Here is a 25,090-nt window from a genome sequence, read left to right on the forward strand (position 1 = left end):
GAGGGAATATTGTGCCACCTATGATTCATTTGTTGGATGAACATAAATTTGCAAATCTCTCACCATTGTCGTTTCTTTCTCCCAGTCAATCCATGTCATCCTATGATATCCTCATACCCGGTGTTGTCCATTTCGACTTTGGCGTTTAGGTTTCTCATCAGGATGAACAGGTCTTTCCTGGGCACTTTGTTGTGATTGATAACAACTTCTCATAGAACTGATCTTTATCGTCGTCGTCGTTGCTACCGTTGGTGGGTGCATAACATTGAATAACATTCATTGTGATCCCCTCCTTCTTTGTTTTGAAAGATGTTTTGATAATTCTGGATCCGTGAGATTCCCATCCTATAAGTGCATTTCGTGCTTCTCTGGACAACATTAGAGCAACTCCCTGAGTGTGTGGAGCATTTTCCTCTTCGTGATCGGAGTAGGGAAGCATCTCTCCTGTATCTAGCCTTTGTTGTCCAGCTTGCGTCCAATCGGTTTCGTTGATACCAAGTACTGCCAATTTCTATTTCCTCATTCCCGTTGCCGTTTGACTGGTTCTCCGGCTCTTCCACATTGTCCAGACGTTCCATGTACCTATGTTAATTGTTGCTCTGGTTGTTAGAAGAGTCATCGGTCTCGTGACCTCTTGAGAGTTTGGGCTTTCATCATGAGGCATCATAATTCTTCCTTGAACTCGAGGGGCAGAGTTTAAATTGTTTGAATTGTTTTTTCAGGTTAGCCTGCTTTTGGCGAGTTATTTTTCTATGGATGCGGTCACTAACCCCATGCTCATAACCTTCCATTTATCCGGGCTTGGTACTGGCAGTAGTCCCCTGAGTAGCTGCAGGCGGGGTTATGGTCTGGTAGACCAAACCACAAACTGTTAGTTCCTTTTTGGAACTTCGTAAATCATTACTTTGATTTTTTTTATATATTGGGATATATTTTCCGTATTTTTGAATATTTTCCCTCGTTCATCCTCGTACTTTAAATTCTCCATGACAGAAGGAACTCTCAAGCTAGTTAAGATCAAGACTCTTACACCTCTCTTGTTTCACCTGATGCTTTTTATACCGGTCAATATGAACGCATATTCCTGCTATTCAGAGGGCGACTTCTACGAGCACGCGCACGATTCCTCGTGGTAGTAAAGGCTTTACCGCGCGAATTCATCAGGTATGTAACACCTAGTATGTTTACTTAAGATGTTCCGTCACCTTACGAAACTCAAAAACGGTCCATTCTTAAACGCGGAGATCTAAGTGGTCGAGAAAGGTTAGATCAACTCTTTAACAATACCGATCTGCAACATGGTTCAGCAACAGACATGTTGCTAATAATGAGAGAGGTTATTAACCAAAGAACTTTCGATGATGGCCCATTCAGACTTTTCTTGTCTAAACTTCTGCAACAGGCGCAAGCAGTAATTGTCTCTTTTTCAAAACAACGCCGTAAACGAGTTGGTTGCATCTGCTGACTGCATACTATAAATCAAGAAGTCTTTTAATGACGGGGTTATCAGTCAAAGAAAAACCTCAAACGAGACAGAACGACATTACGGAATTATGTCATATACTTACACGTTATTTTAATAATAATAATAATTTATTCTCAAATAACATTGCTACATGAGGCATGCCGGTTTACAGGCAAGATCAAATTGTTAAAGAAGTTACAATTTTCACTGTTGAAAATTACTCAGCTGGGTTGATATTTCATAAGACATTAATGTAAATGGATTTCATAAGGGACATGTCAATATCAATATCACACTTGGCGCACTTTATGGAGGTAGCGTTGCAACATACAACTGATGGTCGAGAATAGATACATGCGAAGTTGGGGGCTTTTAGAAGTTTCGAACTTATATCCCTCCAGAATATCGGAAGCATTAATAACGGTGTAGGACGAAGTCACCCGTGCCATTTCTGTTTTCGGTGGAGTATCTGCAGGAGGCTGAAAAAGGTGTAAGAAAAAGCAAGGACGAAAAGCAGAGCACACAATTTTCATGGAGGAATAGTTAAGGTATAACCATTTAGTCTATTTGTCTGTTACTGAAGTATTTATTAGGTAAGAACATACTAATGTGTTAAAGAAAAATAAGTGTGGGCAAGGTATGAGTGGATAAGGAACTGTATAAATGAAGGTAGTTCAGAAGGAAGTATGGAATTGTGTAATTATAAAATAAAGTGCTGAAAACAGTATTCCGATACAAATGGCTGTCTCCCTTTTTTTTCGAAGCTGTTTGAACTCTCTTTTTTTTTGTTTACAGATTTCATAGGGTATAGAGTGGGCTTCGCTTTTAGCCAATTGTCTAGTTTGCTTGTATTAGGATTACTTGGTAGGAAGTGGAACCAATTCAGCTTTTTTTAACATGATTCGAAGTGGTATTTTGCATGAATAATTTCGCATCAATACCGTTGGTTCGTGATCGTAATGACCGTAAAAGGTCACATGCCCCACGGAGAAGCGCCTCACGTAAGCGATCTGCCTCCAGACCACGGGGGACGGATAACCACGACTGGTGCTGGTATCATAACCGGTATGGGAATTCTTCCAGAAATTGCAGGAAACCCTGCAATTACCTGAACTCAAAATCGACCGACTCGAAAAACAATTCGGGAAACTTCCTAGTCGGCACGCGTTAACGGCAACCGTAGCCGGCGAACATAGCCGTCTGTCATATGTCACATGTGACCACAAACGTGCGCTACCTCGTCGACACTGGCGTAGAAGTTAGAGTTCTTCCTGCAAATTCTAACGACTGGCTTCACAAATGTGTTTCAAACTTACAGGCGGAAAACGCAACGCCAATTACCGCACATGGTAAAAGATACGTTTGCCCTAACGTGGGTTGACGCAAACCCATTCATTGGATCTTCGTTGTTGCAGATGTTTCTATGGCAATCATCGGTAAAGACCTCCTACAACACCACAATCTACTCATCGATACGCGCAAACGGAGGCTAATAGACGAAAACACTAAGTTATCTGTTTGTGTAACTCCTTCCGGTTGCAGATTATCTCTAGTCACAATTAAGCACACTATAGACCCATTCTACAAACAATTACTCGATAAGTACTCAGGGATATACCAAACACAGCCGAAATCGCCGTGTGTAACCAGCAATGTCACACACCACATCACGACTACGGGACCACGTGTATTCTCGAAATCACACCGACTGGCTCCCGTAAAGCTGAGGTTGACCAAAAACGAGTTCGATCACATGACAGGGCAATGCAGCAAATTTCAGCATTTGGTTACCCTTAGGGAGTAGATGTGCATACAGTCTGTTTTGATGTGTTGTGTCACCAGTCTTCGGGCGTTACCCTTAAAGTTTGTGATGGGACTGAGCCTAAGTTTTCAAGAGGATGATAAGAATTGCTACGATCCTGTAAGCAACCATAATACCACTTCTAGGACGCCTGTACTCTAATGAGTTATGGTTCTGTGATTTGTAGTGCTCTTCATGAGGCTTGAATTTGAATCCCTTAAACTGATTCCGTGGCTTGCCTTTAGATACGTTGCAATGTATTCGAACTAGCTAAAAATGAGCTTCAGCGCCACCAGTGCGAGATTTGTTCAAAAGAGATTTTTGCTGCTGTTAGCTTAGGATTTTAGACCATAATGCACCAACACTCCTAGATCTTTTACAACTTGAGATACTTGTAGAGCGGAGAAGCCCAAGTCGTAGTCTACAACATGTCCCAGATGAACTACCTTACACTTTGAAGTGTTGAAGACAAGGCCGTTGTCGTCTGTCCAACTTTGAAGTCGAGTCAGATCCTCTTGAAGTGCTAGTATACCATCTTGGTTGCGTATCTCTCTCCAAAGTTTCACACCATGAGCAAAAAGTAACAAGTCAGATGAAACTTGCTGTGGAAGATCGTTAATGTAAATCAAGAAGAGAAGAGGTCCTATTATAGAGCCTTGGGGGACCCACTAGGACATTCCATAGCCTGAGAGAAGGTGAAGTTAACCCCGACCTTAAAATGTCGGTTTTCTAGATATAAAGCGAGCCAGTCAATTAGAGGTGGTTTGGCACTCAATCGTTTGAGCTTATTCATAGGAAATATGTGGTTGACACTATCAAAAGCTTTTTGGAAATCAAGGTGAGTGATGTCAACCTTCTCCTTGAGGTCAAGGATGGTTGTCCATCTGTGTATCGCAGTCAGCATATTGGTTATACAAGAATGACCCTTCCTGAAACCACGCTGTTGGGGTGAGAAGAACTTTATGGATAATAAGTAGCCACGTAGACCGCCGCATATCAGAGACTATATAATTTCCGAGGGCATTGAGAAAAGTGCTGCTGGCCGGGAGCTTGAAGGATCGCTGCGTTGACCTCCTCTGAAAATTGGTGTGACGTGGGCCAGCTCCCAATTCTACAGTACCATGCCTCGGTTAAGCGCATGTGAGAACGTCACGCTAAGCGGTGCTGTCAAGATTGAAGCCGCTCGCCTCAGTATAGCAGAAAGAACCATATCCGGGCCAGAAGAAGTGCCTTTTCTTATATGCTACAGTTTACGGAACACCAGGTCAGCAATTAGGTTCACTTTGGAAAGTCCTGTGCAGTTGCAGGTGAAGCTTTCATCAGTTCAGTTGATGTGGGTTGGTAAGAATGTCCGAGAGTATTGTTCAGCCAAAATATTAACGGCATCATCTTAATTACTGATCGAACCATTAGGACCCAGCATTAGCAAAACTCCAGTTTTGCCTTGTCGAAGAGAAGCTGCATGACGGAATAAGCTTTTCGAATTGGAGACGAATTTATCGATAAGCTTTATCTGGTACCGAAGCCTGTCTTCTCTTATTGCCTTTGAGCATATGTTCCTTATATCTTTGTATTGCCTGCATGCGTTGTTATTGTCAGTTCTTTTATACTCGGTCCAACTGTGCCTTTTGCGGCTTAGCAAACGAGGAGTGTGGTTCTTGATGATTGTAGGTTGCTTGTAGATCTTGGGCACCATTTGAGAAACTGAATACTCAGTAGCACATAAGATCATGTGCAGTAAGAAGTCCCAATGAGCATTCAATCCAAGTTGAGAGTAAACATCCCAATCCATCTGTTGTAGATAGTCATGTAAAGCTAACACATTCAACCGTTTGAAATTCCAGCGTCTGTTGTTGGTGGGATATCTTAGGTCAGTTGTGCTGACAAAACTGAAGGCTATGACGGCGTGGTCACTTTTCCCCAGGGGGGAGGGCAGGATTGACAGGTCGTCGACTAGGAATTCTTCATTTGTAAATACCCAGTCTAAGCAGGACGGCATCTGACTGTTTCTCCAACGAGTTGCCGACTTCACATTTTCGAATAATCCCAGATCTTCAGTGAGTTTGAGGAATCAAGATTCAGTAGAGTTGTCACCTCCAATGTAGGTATGTTCCGCGAAGTTGACTTTAGGAAGATTGAAGTTTCCTAGAATCAGGATATGAGAGAATCCTAGGCGCGTAGAGCGAGTTAATTCTTCCAGCAAACGATTGTCGTACTCGATACCAGAAGTGGGCTTCCTGTAGATGACTTCAACTAGACACCTCGAGGTGGTAGATAGTCTTACTGAGCACCATACTGATTCATCAAGATTGAGAAGCTCTTGGTTGTGAAGTTGGTGCACCTCCAGGACTGATCGTATGTATAATGCTACTCCACCCCCCATTCCAGTTTTGCTGTCGTTGCGAAACAAAGACATTCCAGGTACTGCTAGCTCCTGGTCCATAAACTGAGAAGATATTCATGTTTCGGATATTTCTATCAGATGAGCATCATCAGCGTTGCTAGGTTCACGTAGCTCATCCATTTTACTTGGCAAACTCGCGGCGTCCATGTATAGGCAGTTTATGCTTTCAATTTGGAACGCGTGAGCTTCTTCCTGTGTGTCTGTATGAGCCTTACGTGAGTGAACAGGTAGCTTACGTATACAAGGTTTTCCGAGTTGGTAGTACCTGTCATTTGCACGTTTTTTTAATGATCAAGACAGTCCACAAGTGGTATTGTCAGCTCCAGCTTGAGTTTGTGCTTGATCCTGCTGTCGTGTGGCCTTTCCGGATGCATATGGATGCCAGTTGGCAACAGACGTCTGTTGGCACGAAATGCTTCCAGAGTTGCAGCCGCCATATGAGAGGATGGGAAGGTTATCTTCAATAGCCGGGTCCAGAGTCTCCGTCTTTCTTGGCTGGTCTCGTCACCTGTTGGGTCAGTATGTTTTTGAGTTTCAGGGAATGTTTAATAAATTTCCATTCCCGAATATCAGAGTTTGCTTGAGCTGGATCCATATTTCCCGGTACACCTTGCACAATGATATTTCTTCCGCGGAAAAACGTCTCGCGAGATTCTTTAAGGATGTTCCGGATGAGATTTCGTTCAGAATACCCTATGTCAGGCAGTATTCTTACGTTTCCCATCGGATTTCAGTAAGTGACTATCTAGCAGGACGTCCTCTACATCGGAAGCATTCTTAAGTGTTACACGAAGCAGCCTCGGGTGGTTTTGGTGGTTAGAGTCCTTCCCCCGAGTAAGTCGTGTGACTGTCAAAGGCTGTATTCTGGGGAGTCCAAGCCTCTTGTTCAATTCCCCCCAGGGCATCCTATCATTTTTTCCTGCATACTGAGAGGAAGGTCGGGGTTTTCAATAAAGTTCATGATTATGACAGAGTCGTCACGAACCGTAATTGATTTCCCAGGTTTACCAGGGCGTCTAGGTTTAGTACCTTGTTGTTTGGATGTCGAAGCGCGTTTTTGGTTCCTGGGCTCAGTGATGACCGGGCGGACAGTCTTGGGGGTAGACTGTGCTGCCAAGTCACCAATTGATTTCCGCACGGTACTTGGTATGTTCAGCTTCGGCGGTGTAGCTTGGTCCTTTTTGCTCCTGTTAGCGTATGTCCAACCACACACAGGGTTTTTGGGAACTGCTGTTTCATTCAAGGACTCTTCCCTGGGGGCCCCAAGTATACTGGGGGAGTCGATCACCGTCGACGTTAAGTTCATCTTAAACATCCGACACATCAAATAGGATGTCTAGCTACCTCTGTCTGAAATGACTCGACAGTTTGAAAGGTACCGCTCTTGTATTTGAAGATATTGCGATGAGGAAAAGTCTTTTCCTTAATCAGTAAAAGACAGTTGTTTCTACTGTAGTAATGTTATGGCACCATTGTGTTCTACCCGTTCCTTGTATTTAGGAGTAATATTCTGAGACGAAACTCTAATAAATCGTTCAAAAAAATAAATATTATTAGTTTATTCTGTTTATATCTTCAAAGCAAGTTTGGATCTTCACAGGGCAACACGGGTCACTGGAACTCCCATCCTTATTATTGGTAACGCGCTACCTTCATTTTCTAGGTCACTTAGGTATGAGTGTTTCCGTACCAAAGAAGTCTGAACCCCCAAAGATCTCTGATTTAATTGATTTTTGTCCCACCCTTAATTTGTACTTAAAGCCCATAGCTCGAGTGTGTATTACAGTTCAGATCCCTCTTCTTCATGATACATCTGGTCAGTTAAAGTCGTTCACTACATGGGAGATCATTGAAAAAATTCGGCAACTATGCCCTGGAATTCTTGCTCCATCCACTGTTATGAAAGTAGTCCACACTACGTTGGAATTTGTTAGATTCGCTGTTGACTTGGAAAACAAAACAGACGTGAGGCGCGTGGTTACAAGTTTGGAAAGTCAGGTAACCCTACTTCATAAGAACGGTTTTGTATACATTTAGGCCAATCAGGGTTTCTTCCTCTATTTTTAAATTACTCACTATCGACTGTTAGTTTTGACTACATAGGGCTTGTGCTTTTGTGCATGAGTAGAAATAAATTCAATTCTTCAAATGATTTTGTTCGGTAAAAGACTAAAATTGCCCAACTGATTTAGTAGCAACCCTTATTATGCTTATATAAGACTTTCATCGTAGTGAATTGGTCATAGTTTCAGTTACTTTAGGCACTAATTGTTCAGGAGTGTTGGTGAATGTATGTAAAATATGTAGAAGCTAAATTGTCATATAATCCTGCTGCAACAAAAATCATTTTAAACAAAATTTATTCTGTTTAGGAACAGGTGTAAGATCATGATACTTGATTGTCAAATTTTGCCTTATACTACACAAGTTGCAGCGGTTTGTATAAAAGAAATTAATATACTCGTATCCAAGAGATTTATCTTATGCTCGATTTAGGAAACAATACATTAGCTTAGTGTCCTGCTTTTTGGGTTGATATTGGTTATTAGTACTCAATAACTTTATGTAAGTACTTTCCTTGACAGTAAATGATGTTCATGATAACGAGTAACAATGAGGTTATTCAAAATTAGTTCAAATCCAATCTTTTCGTATATCAAGATACTTTATGATTATGAGTACTTTGTTTGTGGTTTCAGTGTAAACATGCAATTGCATGGCTTGACACTGTGATGGCTGCCTACAAGGCCGGATTACTGATTCGAACCCACAAATAAACTGAGATCAAAGACAAAACCATTAGTCGGAAGAATAAGTTTTTATCTAATGAAATATCCTTATGTATTGCTTCCGAACATTAAATAAATACGACTAAATATCACAGGTTATTGGAGGTAATCAGTTTTGTGGGTCACTCACTAATGAGTTTAAACCTGCCTATTAGACTTAATTATTACCAGTCACGTGACAGGGTATGTCATATGAAAAGTTGCCACTAAGTAATTTGAAGACTGATCAGTTGACCTCTAGTGCTTCTATATGATAAAAGGAACACATATAGTTTCTTCGTATCTTCGGTTAACAATTTCCCGAACCAACTTAGCTTCAATTCTTTAGACTGGTTCCAACAGCTTACTGTCTTTTAGACAGGAACTGGCTGTTTATATCCAGTACTCGAATTTCGCGGACAAATACTGCATACAATTTGCGAATATCTTGCCATTTGGGTAACTGAAAAACCTGGGTATTCCATAAAGGATTCCGAAACTTTTAGTAAACGCTGCATGGGAGTGTAAAGTGGTTGTTAAATTTTGTCTAATGACGATTTTGATCACTATGATTCTAGACAAAAGGTAACTCAATACCACTCATCATGTATGTTTTAGTAAATAATTGATTAAGTTCTACCTGTTCTTTTTCAATTTGAATAAGTTTGTAATACTTTCTAGGATTTTACATGGGCATATTTATTTAAAATTTATCATCAATCTGTTACAGTTTATCAAGTTAAGTGGATTTCCACAAAACCTTCGTGTTCGCGCAAGTGAAGCTCCATATGACTGTCCAAGACGTCATGATTGGGAGGCGTTTTTCCGTGATGCTCAAAATATGGATGAAACTAAATCTGGTGAGAGGCCTGATACTCTTGTACTCACTGGTCTTCCTATCAGATGGTTTGCTAGTGGATCACACAACAGACCACGATTTCGCGTTAATAGTGATGACACTAATAGCAGCTATTTATCTCTTTTGGTCGATGAAGAAAAACCTGATCCTTCGATTGTAAAAGAAGCATTTGAAGTAAGTATAACTTCTTAATGGTAATCTTTGTTCTTGTTTAGAATATCTACATTCTTTCTCACTAAAATGTCACTGACCATAAAATTAAAGTCAAATTTCGCTTAAATATGATATGATAGTACAATCTCAGTTAGTACCTCAATTTCGTAGTTTCTTACTTTATCATTTAACCTTCAACCACTGAGTCACATTTTCGAACTTAGCCTTCGCATCAGATTTCAGACATATATACATATAGCTCATACTTTACTGCACAAACCTCCACATTGTTGCGAAGTTTTATTAAGTGGTCTCACCTTAACTTTCGCAAGTGGTACATATTTGTCATACATAGTAGTGTAATTAGCATATAATTCCGATATTATTGTTTATAGGTTGTTTATTAATATTCCATTATACATGTATTGTCATTATTACTATTCCTATTACTTGCAAGGTATTTGGAAAAATTCGGGAGATCGATATTCCAATGTTAGATCCTTCACAAAATCCTGATTGCTTGGAAGATTATATAAATAGCAATGAAACTTTAAATAGTTCATGTAATACATTAAAAACTGACACTACAGTTGAATATTCATTCCGTAATCAATCTGGTTGTACAGAGGAGTATATTGGTGGGTTCGGAAAAATTGGCCCGGATACAATTGGAATTTTAAATCCAACTATACAACACAGTGTAACTAATTCGTCTTCAGCGGACACTGACAAATCAAAAGTATCTCATTTGATGAAGTCGAAAAAATCCAATATACTGACCAGTCCAACTAATACAAGTGTTGGTAGTCCACTTACATTTATAGCATATGTACAATATATGGATTATACTGGATTTAGCCGTGCTATGGACATGCTGCGTGGTCAGAAACTTGTTTATGCTCCAACTTATCGAAGTCAGTCATCAGCATTGGCGGATCAGAATGAAAAGTTGTACTATGCAGCTGAAATTAAGGTAAATCAATTCATTACCAGTCTTTTACAATTCCAACTCATCTAAAGTACGACAAGAATTAATTAAAGTTATTTCTCTTTATCATAATTTACATAAAGAAGGTTACATTTCACATTAGTGGTTACTCTAAACTTTAGATTGCCATCAACAGGGTCAATAATAAGTAACAACCTAATTCAAATAAGGTTTTTCTCTATTTTTGAAGAAAGATAACTCGTCAAATCAGTATTTGATGTAAGATGCTGCGTAAATCTTACTTTTAACAAGCAACTTATTGTATAACGGCTACGATTCTGTTCAATCTCTGACGTAAAAGTATATAAACAATATCACAAGTGGATCATTAAAGTGTAGCCAGTATCTGGCTTTTTAAGTCTCAATATTTCACTGAATTTCATATATTAAATATGATTGTCAAACTAAATTTTTCAGCGTATTGGGCTGCAATTTTTGGTTACACTGAGTCATGATCACCGATAGGACCTAAAACAACTCTCCATTGACCTAAATTTCTTTAACATCAACACAGTGAAATAAAATTAACAAGATAAACAACAATAGTGTCGAAATAATAACAATATAAATGATTGCAAAGAATGTTCCAGAATAAAGGGGTGAAATGAGGGAAAAAGTGATAATCAGAATTAACCGAAATAAATTCACAAAACTAGTTTTCAAATTTTAGTTGATAGTTATCAACAGCTTCGAGAAAATGCTTCTCCCTTCAGAGACAAGAAACTATATCCTATCAGACTTCAACTGTTCGCGTTTTGCGAATCACGACTTCCAATAAACGTAAGAATTTAAGTGATAACTCGCTTACTAATTGTCTGACAGTATCAAATACGAAACATAATAAAGTGTACAAAACAAATGTTATTATATGGTAATAATGAGTAGTTATTTCAGTAGTAAATTGTCAATCTCAAATATGTAAGACTGAAATTTTCTGAAGGATATTATGTATTGTTTCAAACTGATACATTCAATTCTACTGTAACTTGTTTAAACACAGTAAATGACTCACAATAAAGATTTACACAAACTTGGTTTTATAAGTCAGAATTTTATTGGTTAAATGAACGAATTTTCAACTATCAAAATAAATGAAAAGAACTCTCTGAGCGATGATCTACGAATGATAGCTGTTCAGGAGAATTACTGACTTATGCCTTCGGATAATTTAAAATAAGATTACTAGCCAAACGAATAGATTTTTTTATGTCATTAAGTCACATTCTTATATTCAAAATATCAACACAATGTATGATAAAATGTCACGGACGATTGGAAGATATAAATTTGTAGGTCACTCATACTCTATTCAGTTAACATCTTACCCATTGCATCACTTGCATTATTTAGTACTCTATTAACTAATGATACGACTGAAAAGACAAACAAAAGTTTATTTGCTGGAGAAATTTGTGGATATCTTTGGGGGGAATTCAGTGTAGTCTAAAATAAAACCAACTCTTAAAAGGATGACAATTTTAAGTGTCCAGATTTCTTCGTTTTTGTCCTCATAGTAACAGTTTCAAAATAACGTAATGATATATTTATAATAACCCAATAAGCAGAAGGTGGATCAGGAACTGACCAAGAAGTTTGACTTTCAGTCACTTAGTCACGCTTTCGAACCCTCCTCTACCCATATCGGTTTACGCAACCTCATAATATCACTGGCCCTTATAATTAGAGTCTGATTCAAAGCGAAGTGCATAAACTTGTGCCTGATAAATGGATTAACAAAAACTGCGTGTAAATGTGAGTTTCCGATGTTCCACGGTTCAGACTACTAATTTACTTCAAAAAATAAAGTAATCAATCAAAATTAACATAAATCTAAATAGCACTCATTGAGATGTTACAAATGACTAATTTTCTTATTGTTATAAACAATCCACTGAATGTTCAATTTATTTTAACTTATCAAATCAAAGCTTGTTAGTATGATACCTTAAAAAATAACATTTGGAAAAGTCTGTCTTCTCACTGCACTCTGTTGTTGAAAATATCAAGGTAGATCAAACAGATTTTAATATTTAATGGTCTGATTTGTTATAAATCCTCAAACACAAATAATAAGTGTGTGTCTTTTCATTTAAAACAAAACTTAATAGACTCGCTAGATATTACCATTATTATTATTACTTACTTATTTACGCCTGTTACCCCTCATGGAGGAGCATAAGCCGCCCAACAGCAGTCTATCCAATCATGTCATGGACAATCCTTCCCAGTTGTTACTCATCCTTTTCATTTCTGCTTCTATTTCCAGGCGTAATGTGTTTTTTGTCCTCCCTCTTTCCCACTTCTCTTCGGGATTCCAAATTAGGGCTTTGCTCGTAATGCAGTTTGGTGATTTCCACAATGTATGTCCGATCCACTTCCAACGTCTTTTCCTAATTTCCTCTTCAGCTGGGAGCTGGCTTGTCCTCTCCCATAAAAGGCTGTTTCTGATAGTATCCGACCAGTGAATATTGAGTATTTTGCGTAGACAACTGTTTATAAATACTTGTACCTTCTTGACAATGGATGTAGTAGTTCTCCACGTTTCAGCTTCGTACAGTAGGACTGTGTTGACGTTCGTATTGAAGATTCTCACTGATATTCTCAGCTACTCACTACATAATGTCGAAGATGTTCCCACGGTGTTCTGTCCACACTGTCAAACGCCTTTTCATAGTCAATGAAGTTGTTGTAAAGTGACGGGTTCCACTCAACTGATTGCTCCACGATGATCCGTAGTGTCGCAATTCGGTCTGTGCACGACCGATCCTTACGAAATCCAGCCTGTTGATATCGAAGTCGGGCGTCTACTGCGTCTTTCGTCCGATTCAGCAACATTATTGAAAACTTTTCCTGTACTGACAACAGTGTGATGCCTCTGTAATTCTTACATTTGCTCGAATCTCCTTTCTTTGGTATCTTGATGAGGTGTCCTTCTTTCCAGTCTGTCGGCACTTGTTCTTCCTCCCAAATCTTCTTGAATAGAAGGTAAAACATGTTTGCAGTTACTTCTGTCTGACTTCAGCTAGTATATTGTCAGGTCTTGCTGCTTTCCCACTCTTGATTTGTCTGATGGCCATCTTGATTTATTCGATCGTTAGTAGAGTGATATCTATAGGAAGGTCTGTGTGTGCTTCTTCGATGTCCGGTGGTTAGAGTGGAGCTAGTCTACCAAAGAGTTCTTGAAAGTGATCGACCCACTTGTTCCTCTGTCCCTGAATGTCAGTGATTGTCTTCCCTTGTTTGTCCTTGACTGGTCTCTCTGGTTTACTATATCTCCCTGCTAGTTTCTTCGTTGTATCATATAGTTTTTCATACAGTTCCACATTTTTGTCGATACTATTATTGATACTTTGACTTCCTTGCTTCTTCATTTTGTATTTATTTCTGCTTGTCGGTGTTATTGTAAAGTGTGACTTGTTGAGCGGTTATACATTTGCACCAAGTAATAAGTTTCGTTTATGACTGGTCGACTGAATATATATATATATATGTTTTATTTCGTTTGCTTTTGTGCTTAAGTACCCCCCCTTGTTGTGCTGGTTTTTTGAAATGGATTTTTCCTTATAAACCTCCATAATCGACCCTTGCTTTTCATACAACATGACCCAAAGTAAAGGGAACGTGACTAGGTCATTAAATTCCACGAGTTAATATAAAAAAAGCTTTTGATGTCAGATGAGAATCTAAAATCCCACTTCGCCAGTTCTCCAAAGCTATAAAATAAATTTCTGACTCCATCACTTACTTTTTTGGTATTAGTCATCTATTGTAAAAGATCTTATTTTTTCAGAATTCAAGTAAGATTCTATGGGGACATTTAAAAACATATTTATGGCGCAGAGATTATTATACTCGAAATATTATGTCTAAGATATTTTTGTGAAATGCTGAATAAATGACACAAAGACATTTGGCTTTCAATCAGCAGGTCTCAGGTTCCGATGCAACTTTTACCTACTCCGATTCTAACAGCCAAATAGTAAGCACCATTAGCTCATGCACACAAACAATATGGTTTAAAGCAGAAAACAAAGATCTGTCCACTAAATAAGCTACATTCGTAAACGGTAGGTTTTATTAAGTAAATCTGCTTTCTGTATAACGCTAGAATGGAATTTAGTGGTGAGATCTCACTTCAAAGCACTATTTACCTTTCCTCTCTATTGAATTAGATTGATTTTGATCGAACTAAACACTTATCACCAGATTCTATTCATGCAAGACAAAACAAACGAAATCAACTACTCATAGTTGCTGAACGTAGACGTGTTGAAGCAAGAACTATAGCTGAAGCAGAACGTGAACGCTTACGTCTTTTAGAAGATTCAGAACGTAAAGCTGTAGAACGACGTGAAGCAGAAGCATTAGCCGCTGAAGCTGAGCGTATAGCGAAGCGTGCTGCACGAGAAGAAAGTAAACGACAAATTGTAAGTCATTGTTAAGTTTTTTAAGTGCTTCTCTTTCTCTCTCTCTTCATGTTTTCTTTTTTTCCTAATGTTCAATGATGCAGTTGGTGTAGTGTTTAAACACATTACTGTTGTAATAAAATAATCACAGTATTGTGCCATTTGTGTGGCTTGGTTAGGAAGTTTTTTAAACAATGAAAAAGATTTCGGTAATGTCGCCTTTTTTTCGAAAAATAAATAATTTAATAATGTCTTTATTGTCATTCCAGCTAACATCACCAACGCATGCTTAAAGATATGCCACCCACTAGAATTTCTCGACAATTGACTATTACTGTTAATTCTACAGACCTGGGATTGGATTGGTTATTATATATTCTCACTGCTTACAAAATTACGATGACAACAGAACTATTAGTAATAGCTAATCAAATTCCATTTGGATAAAACAAGCCGTTAGTCAATTGTACAAGGATTTTATTATAGATAATTTATTTTTCTAGTCTAGGCTAATAATCATGTTATGTAGAAGGGAAGACAATGAATACTTCATGATTAAATTATGTGGTTGAAAAAATGAAACAACACCAAATGTATGTAACTGTTTTCTTCTGTTAAATCAAAGTTACTAAGTAATAGCTGTATAAAACCGCATCACACACAATAGTTGCCCAAAAAAACCCACAGTTCATCTGTAAATGGTTAGCAACGTATTGTACCAATACGAGTGGTATGTGTATGTGGGTGTGTCATAAGCTGGCGTTAGACAACACTGATCAAGCCCTGCATATCTACAGCTGTTATTTTGTGAAACAATTCTACCACTTTCTATTTTATACACTTTTATTATAATAGTCCTGCCTAGCGATGAGGATCAAAGATTCACAAATAAATAATCCCACTTGAAACTAGAAAAAGACAACAATATTGAAATTCATTTCATGAGGCACGATACAAATATGCACCAGTCATTTCAAACTTGAATAACAAATATATCGCTATATAAGTTAATCGTCTATATCAATGAACGAATGAATTTTTATCTATAAAAAATGTTGAGAAGAAATTTTTTAGAACACAATTGATAATATTATTATTTATCATAGGCAATAGATCGGTGTAAAAGAATCAAAGAAGAGTTACTTAAAAAGAAAATATCCCTCGAAGAATACCGTCGTATAGTGGCTATACGTAAAGTGGAAGGTATACGATTAATGACTTTTTTACTAGCAAAAATACAGGTAAGTAACTGAATATATATATATATATTGGGACATTGTTTTAGTACTTGGACACTGTGACTTTCAGGCATTAAGTTCGAGGGTCGAACCCCCGTTCCATCTACTTCGGTTCGGGCAGCTGAGTAGTATCAATAGTCCTCATACGTATAATATGGCTCATACTCGAGTATCTTGTCAATGAGTCAATTTATATATATTGTAGGCGGCCTGCTTGAACATCTGGGCTACCTGTTCCTTCCATCTAGATATTTCAACAAGTTATCTAATTTCTTTTGTTTTAATGCATCATTATGGCTATTAATCGCATCAACTATTCAGGTGCGTTTCTGAAAAGTGTATAACCTTTCGTTGTACAAGTTACAAAAGGCCCAATCAGAGATATCGCGGTCGCTGGCAATATGCAGCGAAAAGAAAGTTCATTATTTAGATGTCGATTGACTGGACTGTTGACTTCTAACTGGCGATCACTCAATATTTGTAGTCAGGATCGGTCAAGAAGTAAGAAACGGAAACTTGTTGAAATACATTGCGCTGAGAATTCTATATTGTACCAAAAATATAATATTGAATAAAGCTAATGATAATAATAATCTGCTTATCAAAATGTTTCTTTTTATGGCCGAACGATAATAAACAACAAAAGGAATAGTATATTTAGTATATGACTAGTAGTAAGATATTAAAAACGCGCGTTTTGACGTGCGAAATTAATTGTAATCATGATCGTTAACATTGAGAAATTACAAACCTTTACTAATACTGTAGTGAACAAGAACACGAGTGGGAACAATCGAATGTATTTAAGCACAAATTACAGACTATCGCACTAAATTCTGATAACCATACAGTAAACAGTTGATTTGCAAAATATCAATCAATTGTCTCAATCTAGACTGTTCCTTTTGGAAATATCAGTCCGTCTTCTTTGATTTCATTGTTCATGCATTTTAGTACCGATTGCGCTTCATTCCTGTTCTTTCCTAGTCGATCTTCTGCTAATATACATTCTGTGTTTGACCATCTTTATATACTACTTATGTGGATATAAGTAGACCACACCACAATACTTTTATAACCATTGAACAAGTTAGTAATCATCTGGACCGAACACCATTGAGTTTAAGTCTCAATGTAAATATTAACACTGGGATGTAAATATATTCATCTAACAAGTACCAAATAGAAAGAAACCGATACTACTTTTCTCAATTAAATCAAATGATGATTAAGTGATATTCACCACAATTCGTGCAGTTTAACAACGGTGTTATGGTAGAATCTAGCATAGAAAATGTACATCATTAGTCTAAGTTGTTATACTTCATGTTGGTTAGTACAACAAGAGATAAACAAGGAAGGAATATCAGAAGCAATTGAAGTAATAATTTATTTAATAGTGGGTAAAAATTTAACTTAAAAACTAGAATCAAATAGGATAACTAAAAGTATAAAGTAATATACAACATCAAAATTTAGAAGATTAAATAAATTTTGATCTATTTATATTATACATACGAAACCTGATACAATTAGGTGCCAAAAAAATTAAACACCACACAAACAAAGAGGATAACATTATGAGGTAAAGGCTAGTGAAGTTTACAATAGATGTTATCCAATTAAAAATATAACTGAGAAAGATTCCTTTAAGTTAAAGTACTTCCATTCATTTTTTATGGAAAATGCCTCAGGCTATTAAGTTGTACCATTTCTAGGATCCCAATCAGGGTATCGCAACAGATCCCCAACCCTAAACAGCTTTGTTTTATACCACAGTACTGTTTCATAAATTAAACACCTCTTGGCTTTTTCTACATTGTCTCAGTGTCACCAATCAATGCCCGGTGTGAAAACCAACGAAATGGAATTCCTAAAACATGATCAGTCTAATAAATTTAGTGTTTCAAGATGGTGACATCAATCGGATTTGTTCATCTACACTATTAGGGTCACTTTTTTTCTTTCAGACCAGTGATAATATGACTTAACTAACTGATAATCTTGTAGCAAGCCCATTCAACTATTGTATTGTTTGTGTGCTCTCTGTCATTTAGACATTTAATCCACTTCGTAAATTTGTGTGAGTCTGATTGAGCGCATGTCTGCACATCAACTTTAATCTATTATCTCATTGGTTGTAAGCAAAGACAATCAATAATTTATCCACAATCCATTAACACTTAAAAAAATACATACGGATTTTTTAACACTCATGGACACACAGACACTCACTTGTTTTCCCTGTGTGCTTGCTATCTGTACGCTGCGGATTTTACCAAACTTCAACAATAAACTATCTCTATAACTGGTGTTCAGGCTTTTGAATAATCTCGAGTAAACCCATAATTTCTACTAGGAGATTTAACCTGCCTTAAATATTCAGTTAACGGGATATTATTTATTTATTGGAGTCAAATATAAAAGGATTGGTTCTCTACAAACTAATTTTTTTTTCTTTCTGATCATATCTAATCTTTTTCCAACAGTCCTCCCTACGCGACTTTAAATGGGTTTCCAACTGAAATCAGTTCACAACGGAAGTTAACTTCATACGAAATTTTAGAAAAGAAACCCCTATACAGTTTATACTAATCCGGCTATACTAAACTATTTTAATAGTCTTTCAAAACAGTGTTTACAAGTATAGGTAATGAATGTGGGTGTACTGTTACATTTTTTTAATTTATTATTCGATTTATATATTTTTTCTTAGGCTCGTCATGATTTAATCGTGGCTACTAGACGTCTTGCTCGTATCTCAAAAGCAGAGAAAGCTTTAGCCGAAGCAGAAGCTAATGTCAATGTTGCCTTATCTAATACATCACATAATAATAGTAATATTCAAACAACACCAGATAAAGCTGATAATCAGTTAGAGATATGCAGAGAAAAAGATTCCAATAAGATTTGTTCACAATTTGGTTTACCACCCCTAGTTAATTCTTCTCCTGAATCTATTGAAGATGAAGTCGGACAAAACTCACAATTTCAACAATTATTAAATAAACGTGAAGAGTTTCTACGAAATAATTTGTTACGTGTAAGTTCTTTTGCAATCTTACCGTAATAATACGAAAATTAATTTCATGTATTGCTTTAAAGATTATGAATCGTCTAATGTGTATAAATGTAGACTATTGTATATCAAATATACTATAGTGGTAATGTTGCAGAAGAATGTCTGCTCTAAAAAGAATGCTTCAATTCAATTCCCCATATATACACACACAATTCATGACAGATAGATACCACAGTAGAAAACAATCCATGTAAAGTAGAAAAGGATAGTAAGACAAACAAACGTACGGGACATAACTCAAAGAAAGATATGTTGAAAATTTCTGGCACGATTAAAAATGAATAAACCTACAGGGTTATGGTAGAATTTCAGTTAGACTATTCAGAGCCTTAATAATTATAATCAGTTTATTCAATATTAAATGCTTAGTACAATATGGAATTTCCAGCACATGTTTGTAATAAAAGTCTGATAAAGATTTTTCGAACCGTTGACCTCCTAGTGATCATTTCTGGAGATAAATTTGCGTTAGTCGATACAAATTATTTATACTTTTTAACACAATGAAGTTAAGAAATCTTGTTTTAGCGATTATTTTCTCAGCAGTTCAGTACATCATTATAAAACTTCTGGAAAGAGTTAAGTAACTGAAGACTTTCAGTAATTACTGTCTTGATTAAAACTAAAAGTTATTAGTAAACATTTGATTAGAACTGAATATCCCAGTTAATTTCTTTCTATAAAAAGAGTTGTTCTTCGATATAATACTTATATGACACTGTTTTCATATAAAACGATGAATTCATCTTTATAGCGTAGGTGTATTGCGATAGGCTCAGGTCCATGGGTATATCGATCGTATGTTCACTCTCTGCCAAATTTAAGTGCACCGCCACATTCATTGCAGGCTAAAAATAGTTGTTCTTATTGATATCAGAGCCGCCTTCAGTTGGAAAGGATTTTGTCAGATATTATGTTGAAGTAGGGTGTTTCTTCAGAATTTACTAATATCTTGAATGTTCGATACACAAACACCTGAGGCAGAATGAGGGTATGCAACCAACTCTGTTCATTGATCCATTCATGCAATGGGGTTATCTGATTTCACCATTCCTCTCCACTTGTACAATCGATAACGTTCTAGAAACAGCTCTGATGCATTTAAGTAATGGTGGTGGGGATCTGTTACTTGAAAAAGGTCCTATTGACCTTAAGTATGTGAATGAAATTGCAGTCCTGTGTAATCGTACACTAGCTATTCAAGTGGCACTTATTTTTTTATTCTATTTAAACACATAAATATTGGTAAGCAGAGATGGAAATCGATGGGAAGATTCAAACAAACAATACTAAGTTAAACATAAATATTGGTACAAGGGGCACCAGATACATATGCGCCGCACAAATATCATTTGATTTGTGTGAGGGCTGTGATACTGTCCAGGTGCCCAAACTGAAGCAGGTGGTTTTCTTAGGGGACCTTACCCCGAACCTTTGACCTAAAGGTTTGATCCAAAAGGCAGTGGAGCATCGTGAAGAGATGGAGTCCCATGGTAGCCGGTGACCAACGATTAATCCATACGCCATTTGTCCCCTTAGGATACTGGAGCCCATTTGCACCATTGGTTTGAAATCAGGGCTTCCCAACTTCCCTAGGTGAACTTTCCGTGTCAGCTAACCTGGTTAAAGCGCCGTACATTCGCTTTTTGTCCTCTCACTTTCGTGAACAACACCCCCGCCACTGTGAGAAGGCAGTGAGTTGGACTTCCCTAGCAGAGGCTATATACGCGTGGCCATGTGGGAGCATTTCGAGAGGGAGAGCTAACTCTCCCTACTCTCGGCCGTACCACGGCATTCGGGGGCTCGGTTAGGGGGAAAACGGTTGAGCATGGGGGTTAGCGACCCCATCCATAGTAAAATAACTCGCTAAAAGCACGCTAACCAGAAAAAATAATTCAAACCATTTAAAATCTGCCCTCCGAGTTCAAGGAAGAATATTGACGCCTCATGATTAAAGCCCAGATTCTTCGGAAGTCACGAGGACGATGCTCCTTCTAACAACCTGCTATAATCGTATTTTTGCTAATAAACGACCCGGCTACTCCTATTGCTTAGTATTCTTATACGATGACACCCAACAAGACCCCAAAATCAGAACACGTTGAACAGGAATGAAATTGTACTCAAAAATAACAATGGTAGGTGAGCAGCAATTACTGGTTTTAATAACGTTCATATATTTATAGTATATACAAAAGAAGCTTCTAGATTTTTCTCCAAAAATTTGCCAGGGCTGATTGGTTTAGAATTAGCCAATCAGCGCGCAGCAACACCATCATGCATGAAACATGCTTTAATCCAATCTATGTCCCGCTAACACAACCAGAGCAACAATTAACATAGGTACATGGAACGTCTGGACAATGTGGAAGAGCCGGAGAACCAGTCAAACGGCAACGGAAATGAGGAAATAGAAATTGGCAGTACTTGGTATCAACGAAACCGATTGGACGCAAGCTGGACAACAAAGGCTAGATACAGGAGAGATGCTTCCCTACTCCGATCACGAAGAGGAAAATGCTCCACACACTCAGGGAGTTGCTCTAATGTTGTCCAGAGAAGCACGAAATGCACTTATAGGATGGGAATCTCACGGATCCAGAATTATCAAAACATCTTTCAAAACAAAGAAGGAGGGGATCACAATGAATGTTATTCAATGTTATGCACCCACCAACGGTAGCAACGACGACGACGATAAAGATCAGTTCTATGAGAAGTTGTTATCAATCACAACAAAGTGCCCAGGAAAGACCTGTTCATCCTGATGAGAAACCTAAACGCCAAAGTCGAAATGGACAACACCGGGTATGAGGATATCATAGGATGACATGGATTGACTGGGAGAAAGAAACGACAATGGTGAGAGATTTGCAAATTTATGTTCATCCAACAAAATGATCATAGGTGGCACAATATTCCCTCAAAAAAGCACACACAAAACTATATGGGTCTCACCACATCACACTACAGAGAACCAGACTGACCATATTTGCACCAATAGTGCATTCATAAGGTAAATGAAAGACATGAGGACCAGTAGAGGAGCTGGCATAGCTTCAGATCACCATCTACTTGGTTGTGGTCAAGATAAAACTGAAGCTAAGAAGCAATGGACAGCTGGGAAAACAGCATTATAAAGGTTCAATACAGCCTCCCTACGAGATACTAACAAACTCAACCAATTCAAGGTAATTATCAACAACAGGTTCCAAGCCTTACAGGATCTACTCAGAAAAGAAGAAACTACTATGGAGGACAACTGGAAAAGAATCAAAGAAGCACTAACTTCAATGTGTCAGCAGGTTCTGGGACGCAAGAAGCACCATCACAAGGGAATGGATCTCTATGGAAACACTGGACAAGATTCGAGAAAGGAAGAACAGGAAGACAGGAATTGACAACAGCCGAACACGAACAGAGAAAATTAAGGCACAAGCAGAATACGCAGAAGCAAACAAGGAAGTGAAGAAGAGAATTAAAGCCGACATGCAGAAATACATTGGAAAACTAGCAACGACGGCGGGAGAAGCTGCAAGAGAAGGAAATATGCTACAACGAAGAAACTAGCAGGGAGATATAGTAAACCAGAGAGACCAGTCAAGGACAAACAAGGGAAGACGATCACTGACATTCAGGGACAGAGGAACAAGTGGGTCGATCACTTTCAAGAACTCTTTGGTAGACTAGCTCCACTCTAACCACCGGACATCGAAGTAGCACCCGCAGACCTACCTATAGATGTCACTCCACCAACGATCGAAGAAATCAAGATGGCTATCAGATGACTCAATAGTGGGGAAGCAGTAGGACCTGACAACATACCGGTTGAAGCACTGAAGTCAGACAGAAGTAACTGCAAACATGTTTTACCATTTATTCAGGAAGATTTGGGAGGAAGAACAAGTGCCGACAGACTGGAAAGAAGGACACCTCATCAAGATACCAAAGAAAGGAGATTCGAGCAAATGTAAGAATTACAGAGGCATCACACTGTTGTCAGTACAGGAAAAGTTCTTAATAGTGTTGCTGAATCGGACGAAAGACGCAGGACTTCGATATCAACAGGCTGGATTTCGTAAGGATCGGAATGGCGACACTACGGATCATCGTGGAGCAATCAGTTGAGTGGAACTCGTCACTATTTATCAATTTCATTAATTAACGTTTCATTCGTTTGTTTATACGCGGAAAACCGAGAGTTTCGACGAATTATCTGCATGTAACTTATCTATTTCAAATAAAAATTCTAGACATTCACGAACACTAAATCTTTCAAATTGTAAACAGTCTATCTTGTATTGAATAGTAGAAGTTAATAAGTGGTTTTCTCGAAAATCCTGTGAAGATATACAACACTACGGAGCAGTACGAATAGTCAAGTCAGTATTCTGTATAATCTGCTGGAATTTTTTATCAAGTGACGTAAATACTATGTTAGTGATCATTGCACTTTCATGACCACGCAAGTCATGACTTAATAACTGACTATTTCTCCTGTTCTTATTGACTACTTATAAAAAAGTGTGAGATACCTTAACAGCAGATATTAAGAATTCATCGTTAGAGGCCATATTGTGTAGTAGCATATCCTAGAATATTTTAACGCAATTTCTATGATTTGATTTTTTTTAATTTTTCTATTTCGTTCTAGAAACGAGCTGAAATATTACGAACACAAATTTATGAACGATCAATCATGTGCAATCCAACTTTTCCTGGGTATAGAGGACGCATTCAACTAGATCGAGAAAAATATTGAGAATTTTGTTTTTACTTATTACTCATTTAATTGATAGTAAGGTTGTTTTCTATTGAAAGAAACGTTTGTACAGTTTATTAGATTATAATTTTTACTGTTTAAACACCACCTTTTATCTGTGCTTGTTGTTTTGAGTACTTTGTCAGTGTAGTAATGTTTAAAGTATCTAAAATGTGTAGACAATGGACGAAACGAAATATGTACAGATGAAATAGGAATACACTGTATATTATAAAAGTATGTAGTTTCTTTTTTCCATTTCGACACAATTCAACTATAGTAATCAAAATCTAGTTATCCGAAAACTATCAAAGAGTAACTTATTTTGATTCGTAGGATTTCCTAAGAAACGAAAAAAAGATTTCCCAGTTAGCTCCACTTCTCAAAGCATTAATTACCTGAAAATATATTGATGGCTAAAGGATAAAGTCTAGCTAAAAGGCCATTTCTATTTACTAACATGGGCAACGAAAACTATCCGCAGTAATAAAATATAAGTTTCCAGGTCTATTCTTCTGAGCTATACGTTGGAGTGTGAAACAAAAGTGGTCAGCAATTTTGACTGCACGACAGAAACATACAAACCAGCATTTCAACTGGTTATAAACGCGCATCATAGCAAAAATCATGCATTCTGTTGCGATGATCCTGAATATTTCTCGCATCAGACATGACAGGCTCAAGAAACATTTTATCCAATCAGCGTTTGATTAGAAGTTTTGCAAGAAATATAGCAAAAATGAAGTTACATGTAGTGTCTGATGGGTCGAATAATACACTGCTACTATGTTTAGCAGCATTCTAAAATTTTCAGGAGAATCCACGGACTTCTAAAATACTATAAAAATCCTATATTTTCTGTACATAAAGGAACCTTTGAAGTAACGTGCTTCCCGCATATTTCGTGCCTTTTCTCTCGTGTTCAAGTCGCTGTGTAGTTCTAGCTTGGGGGTTACGAGACTAGCTTAGGATCCGAATATAGAGTTCAATCAGCAAGACTTATCACATTCCATGACAACTACTTTCAGCCGACTCTAATTTCTTCTGAAAATATCAAGGAATTGGGTTGAGGTCAGTAAACACTGAACGAAAACTTGAACAGGAAGAATAAATTATATTATGCAAAATTACATAGATGTGGAAACAAAGGACAAAAGTTCTCTT

At 37.6% G+C, this 25,090-nt stretch overlaps 1 protein-coding gene across 1 annotated transcript; it reads left to right on the forward strand.

Moving 5' to 3' along the window:
- Nucleotides 1-7,344: 7,344 nt before the first annotated feature.
- Nucleotides 7,345-23,926, forward strand: Smp_072360 (hypothetical protein; the record flags this gene model as incomplete). The annotated part of the gene is made up of 7 exons (XM_018794763.1): nucleotides 7,345-7,668; nucleotides 9,169-9,471; nucleotides 9,908-10,423; nucleotides 14,611-14,865; nucleotides 15,951-16,085; nucleotides 18,799-19,125; nucleotides 23,819-23,926. 7 exons carry the CDS (start codon nucleotides 7,345-7,347, stop codon nucleotides 23,924-23,926), a joined length of 1,968 nt encoding a protein of 655 aa, XP_018649143.1.
- Between the last annotated feature and the right edge of the window lie 1,164 nt (nucleotides 23,927-25,090).

The sequence above is a fragment of the Schistosoma mansoni genome, chromosome 1, assembly GCF_000237925.1.
Source record: "Schistosoma mansoni strain Puerto Rico chromosome 1, complete genome".
NCBI lineage: Eukaryota > Metazoa > Platyhelminthes > Trematoda > Strigeidida > Schistosomatidae > Schistosoma > Schistosoma mansoni.